Source organism: Tamandua tetradactyla, chromosome 3, assembly GCF_023851605.1.
Source record: "Tamandua tetradactyla isolate mTamTet1 chromosome 3, mTamTet1.pri, whole genome shotgun sequence".
NCBI lineage: Eukaryota > Metazoa > Chordata > Mammalia > Pilosa > Myrmecophagidae > Tamandua > Tamandua tetradactyla.
This window is the reverse complement of record NC_135329.1, coordinates 78,860,298-78,879,885: the sequence shown is the minus strand read 5'-3', so window position 1 is coordinate 78,879,885 and position 19,588 is coordinate 78,860,298. Positions and strand designations below refer to the sequence as shown.

The window sequence follows — 19,588 nt, the reverse complement described above, 5'->3', positions numbered from 1 at the left end:
GAATCAGTTTTCAGTGGGTCAGAGATTCCCCTGACTCCTCCACCAAGTAGACAGTACCTACATTCTATAGAGTTCGTGATAAGGTTTTCAAATCTAAACTAAATTGAAAAATAAATTAACCAAGACAGCAGTTTTTGTATTAGAAACCAAGAAATGCATATTTACCTCACTGTTCAACGAGGTCTCCAGAGCCACCTCAGCATTAGGTTCCTCCTCCAATGGGGCCACTCTGTGACCTTGGTGGATAGAGAGTAACTGTCAGTACATTGATGGTGCTTCTCCTGAATGACTAAGGCAACTTCACTTGACTTTGACAAAAGTCCTCTGTTGATGGATTTTGATGGCTAACTATCATGAGCTGAGGTACTTCTGGGCCATCTGCTTCCTAAATTGGACTACTTTCTCATCTGCATACATTAGCTCTTTTACTGCGTGTGTTACTCTCTGTGTACTTGCTTACCTATCTGTCCCTGAATGTTCATTTTTCTGTCTATGGCTTTGGGTTGAAACACAGGGTACACATTGGTTAGTTGAGAAAAACTTACCATCTTTTACCCATGCTTAACTCTAGGGGGGAATGGCTTTGGTAAAAGTCTACCTCATTATATCTGTAAAATGGGGATTAGGGGTAACCGACTAGTATGAAAGGAAATGTGTGTTGTAATTCAAAAATTGACTGTTAAACATACACGTTCTTAAGATGTTTTGAATACTTCTAATGAGAATGAACAAGGTCCCCAAATATATTGAACTAAGTGTACATGTCAAGAAAAAACAGCAGGAAGGCATGATAAAAACAAAGGTAGTAACCCTTCATTGTGTGAAATGCCTCTCTACCCATCTGAAGCAAGGCAGATTCACTCCAAATTTCTGAAATGAATAGTTTACCATGTCTTGTCCTTAATGAGTACAAAAGTATAGTAAAATAGACATCACCATATTCTCCCTAGAGAAAAACTAATGTGGAGGGTAAGCGATGGGCCAGGGCATCAAAGGAGTACTGCATTTTTCTAAGTGTAGATTAATTTTAAAAGTAACCAGAATGTAAGAAAATTAAAAAAAGAAACTACAAGTAAGGGAGGAAACAAAACTATGAAACACATCTAAGATGGGTAGATATGGGGAGGACAAACTGAAGAAAGGAAGAGAAATAATTTGCAAAAAGATTAACTTTGCCCATTTGGGTAGTTGAATTGATTAAGCAGGCCAATATGAGAATACCTCTTGAGCAGCAATTCAGATTCCCCATGTCTTTTGATGAGCTGGGAGCTTCTCTTCCCACTCCCAGCCTTGAGTCTCTCTGCACACAGAGTGACAGTTGGGTCCGTGAGCCACATCTGCATCATTTGAGAACCACAGTGACAGGTCATCACAGAATGTTCAGCGTGCATGTGTTCTTTACCTTGAGGGGTCCAACTGCTGCTTTCTAGACATGGGTGTTTTCACACTGACACACGGTTAAGAGAAAATGTTTGGTTTTAAGCACTGCATCCAGCATCCACATATTATTATGGTTTGATTTTGAAAATAACTTTTTTTGAGAGAAAATGGCCTGCTCTCCCTCCCATATGTAGTCAGTACTGAGACTGCAGGGTGAAGAGCAACATGCTGACATGGTCAGAAGAAATAGAAATTTCTTTCTTGATTTGAAATCCCAAACTTTATACATTTCTAATATGCCTGAGTCACCAAGGATTTCTAGAAGAAATCATTCAAACTCGTTCTGGAGGAGATAAAAAGCAGCATCAAAATAAATTCATTTTGAAAGATGATATTTCCTTCTCTAAGAATATAATTATCAAATTGTATATATCTCTCTTTAATCATCTCTGTATATTACCGATTTTTCCCCTTTCTCCAACTATTTCTATACATTTAGCTTCCTTTTGATCTCTATAATTCATTAAGCAGTGTCTCTATCATTGTGCACGTGAATGGTTGGCTTTCACCAAGTAATTAAAAAGAGAAATTGGTATATTATCACCAATGCTTTCCTGTTATGGATTAACATTTGGATGAACTCATATAATTAAGGTAAATGGAGGATCAGTTGTGAGTTTGGCTCATATATCGACACAAAAATGCATAAATTTTTGTTATCTGATCATGAAATCTACCTCTATGGAGGGATATGATCTGTCCCCAAATATGTGGGACAAGTGAAAATTTTAGAATGAAGATGTTCTATTCTGCCAACGTGCAACACCGCAGAGGTGGAATGGCTTTGAATGAAAGGGGATTTATTTAGTTAAAAAAGCATACTTCTTCAGAGGAAACAAAGCTAACTCTCATCTGAGGTTCTCTCTTACACAAGAAGGCACAGAGCTTGCTCTGCTGGCCTTCTCCTCAGGCCCCTGTGTTCAAATAGCTTTCTCTGGGGTGACTCCTTCCTGCATCTCCATACACCTGAGCTGAGCTTGAGTGCTGAGATAAGGTATGCTGAGGTGCTTGGGCTGTGCTGTGCTGAGCTCTGTCATCTAAGCATCCAGCCAATTAAATCAAACATCATTCATTTGAGCAGGCACTCCCTCTAGCTGATTGCAGATGTACTCAGAGAGAGATGAGCATTCACATGCCATTGGCTCATGTCCACAGCAAGGAAACTAGGCACCTTCACCTGGCCAAATGGACACCTGAACCTAACTACCCCAGAAGATGAAGGAGCGGTCCTGTTTAAAATAAAGAACATACCCCTTATGGTAAAAAAAAAAAACAAAAAAAACAAAAAAACCACTACTGTACAAATGACCATCGTTGCTGATTCATCTGAAATATCTAAAACCACTAAATCATATAGGTCATTGACGAGGTATAAAAGCTGCTGCATCAGGCATGCCAGAGTAGTTTAGTGGTGGAATTCTTGCCTGCCATGTGGGAGACCCAGGTTCGATTCCTGGCCCATGCGCTTCCCAAAAATAAGCAAACAAAGAAATCAACCAAACAAAAGTTTAATAAATGGTACTTCAATAATGGACTACTCACATGACTTAGAAAAAGGATGATGATATGTGCCCCTGCCATACAGCATACAAAAGAAAAAAACCTGCTGCATGACAGATGTTCTCATATTTTCTCCAGAGTTTTAACCCCCTGAGAGAGTTGATTAAATATATGTGGAAGTGAACAAACAATACTATTTTGCCATAACAGAATTTCACAGGCCCCTAGCATGACAAAAATTTTACATGTACTGGTTTGAAAAATAAAGCAACTGTGTATCAGGTTCACACATGAATGTCAAATTGGAAGGGAAAATGAAAAACAATTCAGAAATATGTACTTAAAATGTAACCATTCTGTTGCAGGTGCAGTCTTTGAAAGCCCTGTAATTCAGGCTTCCCTGCTTTGGAGAACAGTTAGATGAAGAAGAGGACTCTCCTCCCTCCTGCCACCTAACTGGCCACAGTAAGTGGAGAATCAATGAGTAAATATACTTGAAAACTGACCAGCATGGTGTCACTCCTCCTGGAATTTTCAATTAATGTATCCGCCTTCCTATGTGGAAATGTAACAGAGCTTTTCCAGCAGTATACCTGGATAGCTGCAGAGCAGGGAAGGAAAGAAACTCAGATTTTAGTGTGCATTCTTTGTACCTTTTCATTTTAGTTCAGGTGTATTATTCTTGTTGCTGTTACTGTGCAAAAACCCTGTTTCACAAGAGAATAGCATATAATCCCCATTTTCTTTGCTCAGGTAGGAATTTCCAGTGCTGCATAATGATGTCTGGGCCTGAGCAGAGAAAGCCCCCTGGCTGGGGTATTTTTTCAGCCAGGGAATGGAAACGCCTGGGTCAATGGTACTCACAGGTTGAAGCACAGTCTGGAGGACCTATGTGAGACCTCCACATTGGCCAAAGCTACCAGGTAACAGGGCAGTCTCAGGGCCTTTAGACCCTTCCCAGTGGCTGAGGTCTTCCCAGGGGAGTGGGCAAACATGAACCAGGCAGAGGGGCATGGCCTTTCACCATAAGCATGAATGCTTCCATGACATTTCTGTGAATGACAAGTGATCACTAGTGTCAGATTTCCTTAAAGGGCTCCTAATGGAACGTATGTCATAAAATGGAAAACCAGTTTTAAAACATACATCCACCTGATTTTTAAAAAAAAACCCAAAAACATAGTCTCAGGGTGCCACTGCAAAATCTGTGACACCAGAAACATAGTCTCTATCACAGGACCATGCGTTAGGAAAACATGTTTGATTCTTGCATTGTGTGCCACTAGTTGTACGAGAAGTACATACACATCTAAGGGTCTGTAGAGGACAAGCATGAGGACTTTTAAAGGTAAAGTTTACCATAGATGAATGCTGTATGAAGTCACTGTTCCTCCATGCCAAGATCAGGATATTTAGTGTATATTCTCTCAAGGCTTCCTGAACTTTTCTTTCAAAGCAATGCATATATTTGTAAATACTAATATATTTGTGTAGTTTGCATAGGGATCACTTTCCCTGTGACCTTGAAGCCCTGTGAGGGCAGAGAACATCGTGCTTTTGTTTCTCATCAGTTTTTAATGCATAGCGACTAGCACATAGAAGGAGATCCATAGATGTACCTGCTGTTTGTTGCCTCAGTTTCCACTTTTAACAGTTTCCCACACAAAATGCAAAGGCTTCCCATAGCCTTCCACTTAACTTCCAAGTGTATTGCATGCTCTCACAGTCCCTGTAGACCTTTGACCCAGAATCTCCCATCACCTAAAGGACAGCTATGTCTTTCAAAATATTCCAGTGCTTCAGGCAATACACATGTAGTTGTGGTACATATTTCATGAAAAGATCAGTGAAACATTCACAAGACAAATTAACTGTGTGTGTCTGATATGCAATAAAAACAGCCATATAGAACTATGATTATCAAACAGAAATTATTTGCAGAAATTTCCACAATTATGTAAAAATATTTTCCCATGCCACAGTGTAAGAAAAAATGTCTAGGTCAATTATAGTTTAAATGTAAAAATGGAAATACACATATAGAAATATTTACGTATTCTTGGAGGATGGAAATTATTTCTTAGGAAAATAGTGATGATCTGGTTATAACAGAAAAACATTGATAAGATGGCCTAAGTAAAGTTATCTTATTCCAAAAAAACCATCATAAATGAAATAATTGTACCTAACAAACTAAAAAATTAACTGAAACATGCTGTGACAATTTTTTTCAATATTTCACTTTGAACTCTTAAACTATACACCTAAAATCTAAACTGCGCTGTATACAAAGTATACGCCAATTATAATGAATTCTTTCATTCATAATGATGAATTATTATGACTGTATAATATTTATTTTATTTTCTCATCTATTTCCCATGCAATTAGTCTGATCAGTATTTTAAATGTACATCAAAGTACAAGGTCCACCTTCTTAATCCAAAATTTCATTTTGCCAGCTTCTGAATAAGGAGTTCAAAAGTTTGACAAAGGGATCATTATTAATATTTCTCCCACAGTCTTCTGCTAGCAAGATATGAGTAGTCCTACAAATTGTGAATGCCTTTTCCAGGACATTGTCTCAAGCACAAGAAGAAAAGAAAATGTTAGTAATGGATTCAATCATACTATACATATAAGAACTGACAGTTCATCTAGAAAATGTACGGCTCATCCCCTGCAGTGTGTCAGCACTATCCAAATGGGCATCTGGCCAACCCAAGGGTATGAGAAGACTACTGCATGGTGACGGAGAGCATCCCATTAGAAATCACATGTACCTGGGAAGGTAACTTAGCCCCGCTGTGCTTCGGTCCCCTATTCTGTGGTGTGGACATGTTAATAGGTCCTAAATATTGTTATTATTAATTATCAGTCTATCATTATTTTATGAGGCTTAAATTGAGAAAATCCAATTAAACCCTTTAAAATTACTGCAATTCATACAGGTTCTCTAAGTTCAGTTGTTAAATATTTTGAAGAACAAGCAGGTAATGTGGCATTGGTTGCCTCTAGAGAAGGATTCTTGGGTGACATAAGGATGGGAGGGGATGGATACTGATGTTCATCTTTTACATGGGTTCTATGCTGTACAGATCATAGTGAATATCTGTTATCAAAATAGTTAAGTGCACTGAAGTTTAGAGAATGTAGGTGACTTTCCAGACTCAAAATGTTGATTTGTGTTGTACCTGGGGCAGGATCTGTGGCAAGTGCCCCAAATATCCAAAACCTCAATAATAACTATTATTACCCTGAACCCCTGGACCTCTGAACCAAGAGTACCCACCACTCTCTGTTGGGGATTGAATCATGTTCCCCCAGAATTAATATGTCCAACTCTTAATCCCCAATCCTCTGGATGTAAATTCATTTGGACATGGGTCCTTTCCCGTGGTAATATTAGTTAAGGTGTGATCCATTTGTTTGAGGGTTGCTTTTAATCTGGTGTGTCTGCAGTCCTTATGATAAAAGGAATTTTAATACAGAAGTAGATGACAGAAGAAGGATAAGCCAGAGACTTTGAGATATTGCTATTGTGATGGAGAATTGTTAAAGACTTTGGAAATGCATGACATTGGTGGCACATTGATTTTGGCTAGCCTACCAAACCATGACACATAAATTCCTGTGTCTTAAGCCAGCCAGTGAGTGATATTTGTCAAAGCAGCCCTGGCAAATGAAGACACTCACTTTCCTAAACTTTTCTGCAGCAAAGCTGCTAGGGAGAGAGGATTGATGTCCTTCATTAATTGCCTGAAACAGCCAAACTGCCCAAATCTTGACCCAACCTCATTCCTCTACATTTCAATCCCTGACCTGAAATGTAATACAATTTTTCCCCAAATGAAGTGCTTCTGAAGGTTCAGGTGACTTAAAAATATGTGGCCATCTGGCCATTCTCCCCCTACACCTTCACCTTTTCAGTTTCCTCATGTGAACCTCCCTCGGAATCAGTGACCACCCCAGGTGAGCAGTGGTCCGTTAGGCTCCTGTACTGGCTCAGAACCCTGGACGTTGCAGACCAACTGCCACATGAGAACTCCACAGTGAATTAACTTCACCTTCAAGTGAACACTCCTGGATGGGCAGTTGATGCTCATCATCTGGCTGAGTCATCTGCTGAGCTGGAGTTCATTGGTTTAGTGAGTGAGCTCTGCATGTCTCCCATTGCCTCCCTGAGTAAAGGAGAACCTCAATTCACACCACTCAAGCCCATTTCAACAGAGTTGACTGCAATTCCTGCCTTTGCATATTTGTAACCTTTTCTGAATTCACAGTGAATTGATGTAACATATCAAAAAAGCTGTGGTTAGATTAATGCATGGAAAAGGGTCAGTTTTTTGTCACATTTTACATAGTGTGTTCTTTTTGTGTTTCTTTTTATTTAGCATAGCACTCATAGAATTAATCTCTGTTGCTGCCATCTCTGGTGAAAGAAGACAAGCATTGTGAAAACTCATAACCTTTCTCTCTTGTGACATTGTGATTGGTTAATTCATATAACAAGGAGCATTACACTTGAGATCTGGCTGACCTAGAACTTTTTCTCTCCTCTGAGGGATACTGGGTTCTTTGTTGTCCAGGATAATATAATTCTCCTACTTAATGGAGGGTTGCAAACCTCCTGTAAGTCACATAGGGTCTCTGAGCTGGACTATGGAATGCTCCTGAGATCAGGGCTGGGAATCTCCCTTGGGGAATTTGGGATCATGCTGAGAGCAGGTTGGAATTCTTCAGATGTGGAGCTCTCTGAAAGAGACAAATAATCCACAGTGTGCCTTCTTTTATAAACCATAATAGCATCTGCAGCATGTACAGCATAAGCAAGAGTATGAAAAGATGTTCAGTATCATAAGTCATCAGTAAAATGCATATTAGAACTAGAAAGCTTTACTCCCATTGCTTCCAGAATGGACAGAATTTGTGAAATGAAGAACCTGAGTAGGGAAGGTGAACAATCACTAGTGTAGCCACTCTTTATTTCAGTGCAGGATGCTCAGACAGGTGCGCAAGCCTTTACTCAGGAAGGCAATGGGAGACATGCAGAGCTCACTCACTAAACCGATGAACTCCAGCTCAGCAGATGACTCAGCCAGATGATGAGCATCAACTGCCCATCCAGGAGTGTTCACTTGAAGGTGAAGTTAATTCACTGTGGAGTTCTCATGTGGCAGTTGGTCTGCAACGTCCAGGGTTCTGAGCCAGTACAGGAGCCTAACGGACCACTGCTCACCCGGGGTGGTCACTGATTCCGAGGGAGGTTCACATGAGGAAACTGAAAAGGTGAAAGTGTAGGGGGAGAATGGCCAGATGGCCACATATTTTTAAATCACCTGAACCTTCAGAAGCACTTCATTTGGGGAAAAATTGTATTACATTTCAGGTCAGGGATTGAAATGTAGAGGAATGAGGTTGGGTCAAGATTTGGGCAGTTTGGCTGTTTCAGGCAATTAATGAAGGACATCAATCCTCTCTCCCTAGCAGCTTTGCTGCAGAAAAGTTTAGGAAAGTGAGTGTCTTCATTTGCCAGGGCTGCTTTGACAAATATCACTCACTGGCTGGCTTAAGACACAGGAATTTATGTGTCATGGTTTGGTAGGCTAGCCAAAATCAATGTGCCACCAATGTCATGCATTTCCAAAGTCTTTAACAATTCTCCATCACAATAGCAATATCTCAAAGTCTCTGGCTTATCCTTCTTCTGTCATCTACTTCTGTATTAAAATTCCTTTTATCATAAGGACTGCAGACACACCAGATTAAAAGCAACCCTCAAACAAATGGATCACACCTTAACTAATATTACCACGGGAAAGGACCCATGTCCAAATGAATTTACATCCAGAGGATTGGGGATTAAGAGTTGGACATATTAATTCTGGGGGAACATGATTCAATCCCCAACAGAGAGTGGTGGGTACTCTTGGTTCAGAGGTCCAGGGGTTCAGGGTAATAATAGTTATTATTGAGGTTTTGGATATTTGGGGCACTTGCCACAGATCCTGCCCCAGGTACAACACAAATCAACATTTTGAGTCTGGAAAGTCACCTACATTCTCTAAACTTCAGTGCACTTAACTATTTTGATAACAGATATTCACTATGATCTGTACAGCATAGAACCCATGTAAAAGATGAACATCAGTATCCATCCCCTCCCATCCTTATGTCACCCAAGAATCCTTCTCTAGAGGCAACCAATGCCACATTACCTGCTTGTTCTTCAAAATATTTAACAACTGAACTTAGAGAACCTGTATGAATTGTAGTCATTTTAAAGGGTTTAATTGGATTTACTCAATTTAAGCCTCATAAAATAATGATAGACTGATAATTAATAATAACAATATTTAGGACCTATTAACATGTCCACACCACAGAATAGGGGACCGAGGCACAGCGGGGCTAAGTTACCTTCCCAGGTATGTGTGATTTCTAATGGGATGCTCTCCGTCACCATGCAATAGTCTTCTCATACCCTTGGGTTGGCCAGATGCCCATTTGGATAGTGCTGACATACTGCAGGGGATGAGCCATACATTTTCTAGGTGAACTGTCAGTTCTTATATGTATAGTATGATTGAATCCATTACTAACATTTTCTTTTCTTCTTGTGTTTGAGACAATGTCCTGGAAAAGGCATTCACAATTTGGAGGACTACTCATATCTTGCTAGCAGAAGACTGTGGGAGAAATATTAATAATGATCCCTTTGTCAAACTTTTGAACTCCTTATTCAGAAGCTGGCAAAATGAAATTTTGGATTAAGAAGGTGGACCTTGTACTTTGATGTACATTTAAAATACTGATCAGACTAATTGCATGGGAAATAGATGAGAAAATAAAATAAATATTATACAGTCACAATAATTCATCATCATGAAAGAATTCATTATAATTGGCGTATACTTTGCATACAGCGCAGTTTAGATTTTAGGTGTATAGTTTAAGAGTTCAAAGTGAAATATTGAAAAAAATTGTCACAGCATGTTTCAGTTAATTTTTTAGTTTGTTAGGTACAATTATTTCATTTATGATGGTTTTTTTGGAATAAGATAACTTTACTTAGGCCATCTTATCAATGTTTTTCTGTTATAATCAGATCATCACTATTTTCCTAAGAAATAATTTCCATCCTCCAAGAATACATAAATATTTCTATATGTGTATTTCCATTTTTACATTTAAACTATAATTGACCTAGACATTTTTTCTTACACTGTGGCATGGGAAAATATTTTTACATAATTGTGGAAATTTCTGCAAATAATTTCTGTTTGATAATCATAGTTCTATATGGCTGTTTTTATTGCATATCAGACACACACAGTTAATTTGTCTTGTGAATGTTTCAACTGATCTTTTCATGAAATATGTACCACAACTACATGTGTATTGCCTGAAGCACTGGAATATTTTGAAAGACATAGCTGTCCTTTAGGTGATGGGAGATTCTGGGTCAAAGGTCTACAGGGACTGTGAGAGCATGCAATACACTTGGAAGTTAAGTGGAAGGCTATGGGAAGCCTTTGCATTTTGTGTGGGAAACTGTTAAAAGTGGAAACTGAGGCAACAAACAGCAGGTACATCTATGGATCTCCTTCTATGTGCTAGTCGCTATGCATTAAAAACTGATGAGAAACAAAAGCACGATGTTCTCTGCCCTCACAGGGCTTCAAGGTCACAGGGAAAGTGATCCCTATGCAAACTACACAAATATATTAGTATTTACAAATATATGCATTGCTTTGAAAGAAAAGTTCAGGAAGCTTTGAGAGAATATACACTAAATATCCTGATCTTGGCATGGAGGAACAGTGACTTCATACAGCATTCATCTATGGTAAACTTTACCTTTAAAAGTCCTCATGCTTGTCCTCTACAGACCCTTAGATGTGTATGTACTTCTCGTACAACTAGTGGCACACAATGCAAGAATCAAACATGTTTTCCTAACGCATGGTCCTGTGATAGAGACTATGTCTCTGGTGTCACAGATTTTGCAGTGGCACCCTGAGACTATGTTTTTGGGTTTTTTTTTAAAAAAAAATCAGGTGGATGTATGTTTTAAAACTGGTTTTCCATTTTATGACATACGTTCCATTAGGAGCCCTTTAAGGAAATCTGACACTAGTGATCACTTGTCATTCACAGAAATGTCATGGAAGCATTCATGCTTATGGTGAAAGGCCATGCCCCTCTGCCTGGTTCATGTTTGCCCACTCCCCTGGGAAGACCTCAGCCACTGGGAAGGGTCTAAAGGCCCTGAGACTGCCCTGTTACCTGGTAGCTTTGGCCAATGTGGAGGCCTCACATAGGTCCTCCAGACTGTGCTTCAACCTGTGAGTACCATTGACCCAGGCGTTTCCATTCCCTGGCTGAAAAAATACCCCAGCCAGGGGGCTTTCTCTGCTCAGGCCCAGACATCATTATGCAGCACTGGAAATTCCTGCCTGAGCAAAGAAAATGGGGATTATATGCTATTCTCTTGTGAAACAGGGTTTTTGCACAGTAACAGCAACAAGAATAATACACTTGAACTAAAATGAAAAGGTACAAAGAATGCACACTAAAATCTGAGTTTCTTTCCTTCCCTGCTCTGCAGCTATCCAGGTATACTGCTGGAAAAGCTCTGTTACATTTCCACATAGGAAGGCGGATACATTAATTGAAAATTCCAGGAGGAGTGACACCATGCTGGTCAGTTTTCAAGTATATTTACTCATTGATTCTCCACTTACTGTGGCCAGTTAGGTGGCAGGAGGGAGGAGAGTCCTCTTCTTCATCTAACTGTTCTCCAAAGCAGGGAAGCCTGAACTACAGGGCTTTCAAAGACTGCACCTGCAACAGAATGGTTACATTTTAAGTACATATTTCTGAATTGTTTTTCATTTTCCCTTCCAATTTGACATTCATGTGTGAACCTGATACACAGTTGCTTTATTTTTCAAATCAGTACATGTAAATTTTTTGTCATGCTAGGGGTCTGTGAAATTCTGTTATGGCAAAATAGTATTGTTTGTTCACTTCCACATATATTTAATCAACTCTCTCAGGGGGTTAAAACTCTGGAGAAAATATGAGAACATCTGTCATGCAGCAGGTTTTTTTCTTTTGTATGCTGTATGGCAGGGGCACATATCATCATCCTTTTTCTAAGTCATGTGAGTAGTCCATTATTGCAGTACCATTTATTAAATTTTTGTTTGGTTGATTTCTTTGTTTGCTTATTTTTGGGAAGCGCATGGGCCAGGAATCGAACCTGGGTCTCCCACATGGCAGGCCAGAATTCCACCACTAAACTACTCTGGCATGCCTGATGCAGCAGCTTTTATACCTCGTCAATGACCTATATGATTTAGTGGTTTTAGATATTTCAGATGAATCAGAAACGATGGTCATTTGTACAGTAGTGTTTTTTTGTTTGCTTGTTTGTTTGTTTGTTTTTTACCATAAGGGGTATGTTCTTTATTTTAAACAGGACCGCTCCTTCATCTTCTGGGGTAGTTAGGTTCAGGTGTCCATTTGGCCAGGTGAAGGTGCCTAGTTTCCTTGCTGTGGACATGAGCCAATGGCATGTGAATGCTCATCTCTCTCTGAGTACATCTGCAATCAGCTAGAGGGAGTGCCTGCTCAAATGAATGATGTTTTATTTAATTGGCTGGATGCTTAGATGACAGAGCTCAGCACAGCACAGCCCAAGCACCTCAGCATACCTTATCTCAGCACTCAAGCTCAGCTCAGGTGTATGGAGATGCAGGAAGGAGTCACCCCAGAGAAAGCTATTTGAACACAGGGGCCTGAAGAGAAGGCCAGCAGAGCAAACTCTGTGCCTTCTTGTGTAAGAGAGAACCTCAGATGAGAGTTAGCTTTGTTTCCTCTGAAGAAGTATGCTTTTTTAACTAAATAAATCCCCTTTTATTCAAAGCCATTCCACCTCTGCGGTGTTGCACGTTGGCAGAATAGAACATCTTCATTCTAAAATTTTCACTTTTCCCACATATTTGGGGACAGATCATATCCCTCCATAGAGGTAGATTTCATGATCAGATAACAAAAATTTATGCATTTTTGTGTCGATATATGAGCCAAACTCACAACTGATCCTCCATTTACCTTAATTATATGAGTTCATCCAAATGTTAATCCATAACAGGAAAGCATTGGTGATAATATACCAATTTCTCTTTTTAATTACTTGGTGAAAGCCAACCATTCACGTGCACAATGATAGAGACACTGCTTAATGAATTATAGAGATCAAAAGGAAGCTAAATGTATAGAAATAGTTGGAGAAAGGGGAAAAATCGGTAATATACAGAGATGATTAAAGAGAGATATATACAATTTGATAATTATATTCTTAGAGAAGGAAATATCATCTTTCAAAATGAATTTATTTTGATGCTGCTTTTTATCTCCTCCAGAACGAATTTGAATGATTTCTTCTAGAAATCCTTGGTGACTCAGGAATATTAGAAATGTATAAAGTTTGGGATTTCAAATCAAGAAAGAAATTTCTATTTCTTCTGACCATGTCAGCATGTTGCTCTTCACCCTGCAGTCTCAGTACTGACTACATATGGGAGGGAGAGCAGGCCATTTTCTCTCAAAAAAAGTTATTTTCAAAATCAAACCATAATAATATGTGGATGCTGGATGCAGTGCTTAAAACCAAACATTTTCTCTTAACCGTGTGTCAGTGTGAAAACACCCATGTCTAGAAAGCAGCAGTTGGACCCCTCAAGGTAAAGAACACATGCACGCTGAACATTCTGTGATGACCTGTCACTGTGGTTCTCAAATGATGCAGATGTGGCTCACGGACCCAACTGTCACTCTGTGTGCAGAGAGACTCAAGGCTGGGAGTGGGAAGAGAAGCTCTCAGCTCATCAAAAGACATGGGGAATCTGAATTGCTGCTCAAGAGGTATTCTCATATTGGCCTGCTTAATCAATTCAACTACCCAAATGGGCAAAGTTAATCTTTTTGCAAATTATTTCTCTTCCTTTCTTCAGTTTGTCCTCCCCATATCTACCCATCTTAGATGTGTTTCATAGTTTTGTTTCCTCCCTTACTTGTAGTTTCTTTTTTTAATTTTCTTACATTCTGGTTACTTTTAAAATTAATCTACACTTAGAAAAATGCAGTACTCCTTTGATGCCCTGGCCCATCGCTTACCCTCCACATTAGTTTTACTCTAGGGAGAATATGGTGATGTCTATTTTACTATACTTTTGTACTCATTAAGGACAAGACATGGTAAACTATTCATTTCAGAAATTTGGAGTGAATCTGCCTTGCTTCAGATGGGTAGAGAGGCATTTCACACAATGAAGGGTTACTACCTTTGTTTTTATCATGCCTTCCTGCTGTTTTTTCTTGACATGTACACTTAGTTCAATATATTTGGGGACCTTGTTCATTCTCATTAGAAGTATTCAAAACATCTTAAGAACGTGTATGTTTAACAGTCAATTTTTGAATTACAACACACATTTCCTTTCATACTAGTCGGTTACCCCTAATCCCCATTTTACAGATATAATGAGGTAGACTTTTACCAAAGCCATTCCCCCCGAGAGTTAAGCATGGGTAAAAGATGGTAAGTTTTTCTCAACTAACCAATGTGTACCCTGTGTTTCAACCCAAAGCCATAGACATAAAAATGAACATTCAGGGACAGATAGGTAAGCAAGTACACAGAGAGTAACACACGCAGTAAAAGAGCTAATGTATGCAGATGAGAAAGTAGTCCAATTTAGGAAGCAGATGGCCCAGAAGTACCTCAGCTCATGATAGCTAGCCATCAAAATCCATCAACAGAGGACTTTTGTCAAAGTCAAGTGCAGTTGCCTTAGTCATTCAGGAGAAGCACCATCAATGTACTGACAGTTACTCTCTATCCACCAAGCTCACAGAGTGGCCCCATTGGAGGAGGAACCTAATGCTGAGGTGGCTGTGGAGACCTCATTGAACAGTGAGGTAAATATGCATTTCTTGGTTTCTAATACAAAAACTGCTGTCTTGGTTAATTTATTTTTCGATTTAGTTTAGATTTGAAAACCTTATCACGAACTCTATAGAATGTAGGTACTGTCTACTTGGTGGAGGAGTCAGGGGAATCTCTGACCCACTGAAAACTGATTCCAGAAGAGCATCCAACATTGGTAGCATCAGAATTGAGAGTGTACGACAAATACATGGTAGAGGGGCTTTCCTTGGTGACATTCAATTATTCTTTGCATTAAGAATAAATGATTTACCACAGAAATAGATTAAAAGAAACATCCTTTAGGAAGGCTCATGACTATTATATGGGCTTAACTCTTCCTTTTGTGCTCTTTGAGTGGCTCAAGGTTTCATATGTCATTTTCTAGTGCAACTAAGAGAAAAGACCTCTGCAAAGACTGCATAGCATGATATGATTCTTACAGGGTTTCTATTCCTTCTTTATAGGTGGCCTCCAGAACACCAGAAAAAGGTGCGTTACTCTGAAATCACTCACAGGCAGAGGAAAGAAATCTAGAGGAGTATGATGGGACTCCCTTGCTAGCTTTATTGTGGAGAGCCATGGTAGATACCGATTCCATGTGGGAGGGAGAATGGGGTTGTGGTGAGAGAAACTGATCTCCAGGCAAAGAACTGCTCCTGTTTCTACAGTCCCTAAATGGAGCTAGGTTCTCTTTGGGTGGAATGTATTAGCATGATTGGAGTCACAAGCTGTCAATGAGGAAGTCAATGTGTAATGGTTGTGAAGATGTTTATGGATATTTGTCTGAGATATAGGTCCTATTTACACAGAACAATTCCCAGGGTCAACTACGGCAAGAATATAACTTTATCTGACAGTTTACATATATACTAACTCATTCAATGTTCATTACATGTATATGTGGTGGGTTTGTTTACTATAAGATACACAACTCAGAAGGAGAAAGGGACATGCACATAAATGGCCCCAATCTCATGTATTTATCACTGATACATTTTTATGAGGGCATTTGTGTTATAGCATCCCAGAACATGAAGTGCACTGTGTAAGTTTTCTAGGTGATAGAAATAGATTCTCTTTAGTTACAAGTCCAAGGCATCTATTCCCTATTACTTTCTCCTTGCTCGCCTTCATCTCTCTTTCTTCTACATAGGAAGACCAAGAGCAACACAGTCCATGCATTCTAACTCAGCAGGCCCATACACCAGAACCCCTTGTCCAAGTCAAACAGAGTTTCCTGAATAATGTGTGATCTGCACACACAATGTGCTGATGATGACTCTGTGTCCCCCTAGCTCCCCTGGAGGACCTGGCAGAGGAGGCTCCTAGAGACAGGGCTGCTGAGGATGCTGCCTCTAATGACGAGGTAAGGTCATCTGTTTTCTCTAAGATAGAAATGTTCCTTGCTCATATACATCAGTTTTCATGTGAGTATAGCTCTTAAAATAAAATGATGTACATTTTAGATATGAGCTACTGTTCTGGGGGAAGGGAAAGTTGGAGGGGACCATGTATCACTTGATATTAAAAGGCATTAGAAATGGCACCACAGTTTATAAACCAAATGGGAGAAAACTTTTCCCTCAGCAGTCAGTGTTCCTCCTGATGAAGACTTTTGGAATTATCAGTGAGTGAAATGTCCTCCAGGAAAAGCTTAAGCTTTCCCATAGGTGACTTCAATACTTACCTATGGGACCTTGAGTTTATCATGGTTTTCCATTGATTTTATACAATATCAAGATCTGAGCAAACATGACACAGCATGACCTGATCCTCACTGTATTTTCTCTTCTCTGATTGCAGGTGACCTTGAATGCAAATGACAAGGGTAGGTATTCTGGGCTCATCCAACTAATGTTGGAAGAACTTAAGTTAAAACAGAGGGCTTCCTATATGCTTTAGTCTACAGAACTGAAACCTGATTTTGCCTTCACAGGGAATGAAGATTGGGGGTAAAAGAAAAACTTTCAGTTAAAGAATCATCCATATTTCTATAGTTCCTGGCAATATGTGTGTGCTCTTTTTAGGTGCTGCAGGTTTCAGAGCATGGGGGCTGAGGGAAATCTGTATGTAAATCTCTGAGGTGTGATCGTGAGGTGTGAGTGTGTAGGGGTGTCTGTGTACAGTTCCACAGGTGATACATCCTGCTTACATTGGACAATAGCAGTGACAACTTTTTCAAATATGTCCCATTAACCCTACGCATATCATGTATACTAGTTTATTCTAACCTCACTCTAGCTGCACCTGGGGGTCTGCTTCCTATACTCATGAACCAGATAGAGAAAGTGAGATGCAGAGATGAAAGGCCCAAGCTCTCCTGTTCCTAAGTTGGGAGGTCCTAAATGTGAACCCAGGCTTGCAGTCACAATGCTAATGATTCAACATTCAACAAAGCAACAGGTAGACACTGAGAAAGGGAGTTGCAGCATCTGTGTATGCACATGGTATAACCTGAGCCTACAGAGGCCAAATATGCCCACCATCTTAAAGTAACCTCAGTGCACCCACCCACAGCCTACGCAGCTAGAACTGTGATTACTGCTGACTTTGGCTTAGTTATCTGTGACAAGAGGACATAGGAAGCTCACATCCAGTCAGACAAAAATTCTGAGCTCTGAGGCATCATGTAGGAAAACCTCCTCAATCAGCATGACTGAGGGCACAGTTCAGCAGTTCATCACAAGCAGACAGGCAATGCAAACATAGTATATTGTATTTGATAGCATCATTGGTATGAACCCTAGAGATCCTCAAATCTGTGACATGCAATTGGGTCACTGATGGATAAAAACTCAAATAAAATGGAATGATATCTTAATGTTTTCTATGTTAATTTTTTTACTTAATAAAAAAAGTTGAAAAAAAAAAACAACTCACATAAGACTTAACACCTCACCTGGGTCCAATTCCCTTGCTGAAACGCTCCTAGACACTTAGCTTAGACAGCACCACCACTCAGCTAATGCATCTTCTGTAATGTCCATCCCATTGCTGAGGCCTAGTGATGGACAACCAATAAGTTAATGAATACATACACGTGGTATAGAAAAGGAAGACTGAACAAAAACAATGTGATTAATAAGGAATGAAGAAATGAACAGATTTTGGTATTTTGAAATCTTCTATAATTGATTATCTTTACAAGAAACTATTGGTGAACAAATGAAAAAAAAAAAAAAGCATTGCCAGGAATTGAATCCACTCCATCAACAAGGTTGCTTCTAATAAATGGAGAATTCCAGTGTACTATATGGTAAATATACTGTATATTTGGATTGATGGAGGTTGAATTAGCCTATAAGTTGTGGAGGAAATACTGGCAATGTAGGTGAGATACTAAATAAACAGGAAGTGTTATGGGACTCTGTCTTGGAGTCATAGTGTATATTTAAGCATCATTCATAGGCTGACTTTGACTATTACAGATCTACATAGGAATTTACAGCTATTTTCATTAGCTATAACTCTTAAGACTTTGATTCTTGTTTCTTTCCTGCTAATGTCCTTGCCATCCTCATTTCATTATAGAAGATGCCCACTCAGCAGCTTTCACCATGCTTGATAAACTACCAACCCTTTACACCCTAATATCTTGTACAAGGCAAGAATACTCCCTGAGTAATTCAAGAATAACAAAACAATATGCTGAGAGTCACTTTGTGTCCCCTAGCTCCCCAGGACCAGCTGATGGTAGCAGTTCCAAGGAACCAAGGGGATGATGAGACGTCATACAATGACAAGGTGAGGTAGCTCTTTTTTTTTCAAAGGTAGAGGGTTGCCTTTTTTGTTTAATTACTTTACAACTGTTTTCCTGTAAGGATGCCTACCCATGTACATTATTGAAAATATACATAATTTCTTTGGGTGGAGAGTTGAGTGGGAACTTCTTCTAAATGCTCCATGATTCCAGAAGGTTCTCACAAATGGGAGCAGTATGTTATCAACTCTAAAGTAGGTGGCCCTTCTCTATGCAGCAATTTATCCCTTGGATTAAGAATTTTATATCAGCAACCAAAATGGTCTTCAGATGTACATGTCTAGGAAAAGCTTGTGAATTCAAGACATGCCTGTGATGCTGGCTTATGGGGCATTTGGCTTCAACACTGTTCCTATCTGCTTTTCTAATGGATCAAAACAGAAAAATTCCTGTTCAAATAGAAAACAGACCATTATTTGATCTTCACAGGGTTTTCTCTCATTGCAGGTAGCAACAGAAACAAGTGAAATTGGTATGTATGTAGAACCCCTGACTTGTGGAAAAACGGGGATCAAAAAATAACCAAGGCAGTGCCTGGACAGCCATTGTGAGTCCAGCTCCTGGTGGGAAGGATGTTTGGGGTTGCCATCAACGAAAAGAACTGTCCAGGGGAATGAATATGGGCATACTCTACATTCCTGAAAGGAGCTGTATTCCCTCTAGGTGGCATAGATTTGTGAGTATGGGGATGATGGGGCATCAAGGTTTAAGTCTATGTGGTATGAGTGTGAACGTGGCTTAAGGAGAGGAACATTACTGTGTGTGCTCTCCAAGACCGTTGTTCAACTTAGACTGACTGGACAATAGCCATTGTGAAGTTGCTCCAAAGAAATCCCACGATGTCTGACACATTGTGCATGTTAACTCATAAAATCCTTGGCACAGTC

General features: G+C 39.5%; 2 protein-coding genes across 41 annotated transcripts in view; one reads left to right on the top strand and one right to left on the bottom strand.

The window, feature by feature from the left end:
- The window catches only part of LOC143677397 (uncharacterized), a 29,167-nt gene extending 21,052 nt beyond the window's left edge, over positions 1–8,115 (bottom strand). The window contains exons 1-5 of one of the 21 annotated variants that reach the window (XM_077153285.1): positions 8,079–8,112; positions 6,637–6,862; positions 3,447–3,541; positions 1,222–1,337; positions 166–236 (exon numbers count right to left, since the gene is read on the bottom strand). In XM_077153285.1, the coding sequence (XP_077009400.1) occupies positions 166–236; positions 1,222–1,249 (99 nt within the window). In that variant the 5' untranslated portion in view covers positions 1,250–1,337; positions 3,447–3,541; positions 6,637–6,862; positions 8,079–8,112. The other 20 variants (XM_077153275.1, XM_077153278.1, XM_077153269.1 and 17 more) reach the window with 20 other exon arrangements.
- LOC143677399 (uncharacterized) overlaps positions 7,321–19,588 on the top strand; it is a 44,653-nt gene continuing 32,385 nt past the window's right edge. For 3 of the 20 annotated variants that reach the window (XM_077153291.1, XM_077153290.1, XM_077153289.1), the window contains exons 1-8: positions 8,092–8,229; positions 13,760–13,875; positions 14,861–14,931; positions 15,406–15,430; positions 16,237–16,307; positions 16,745–16,769; positions 18,615–18,685; positions 19,149–19,173. In XM_077153291.1, the coding sequence (XP_077009406.1) occupies positions 8,213–8,229; positions 13,760–13,875; positions 14,861–14,931; positions 15,406–15,430; positions 16,237–16,307; positions 16,745–16,769; positions 18,615–18,685; positions 19,149–19,173 (421 nt within the window). In that variant the 5' untranslated portion in view covers positions 8,092–8,212. The other 17 variants (XR_013172591.1, XR_013172592.1, XM_077153298.1 and 14 more) reach the window with 16 other exon arrangements.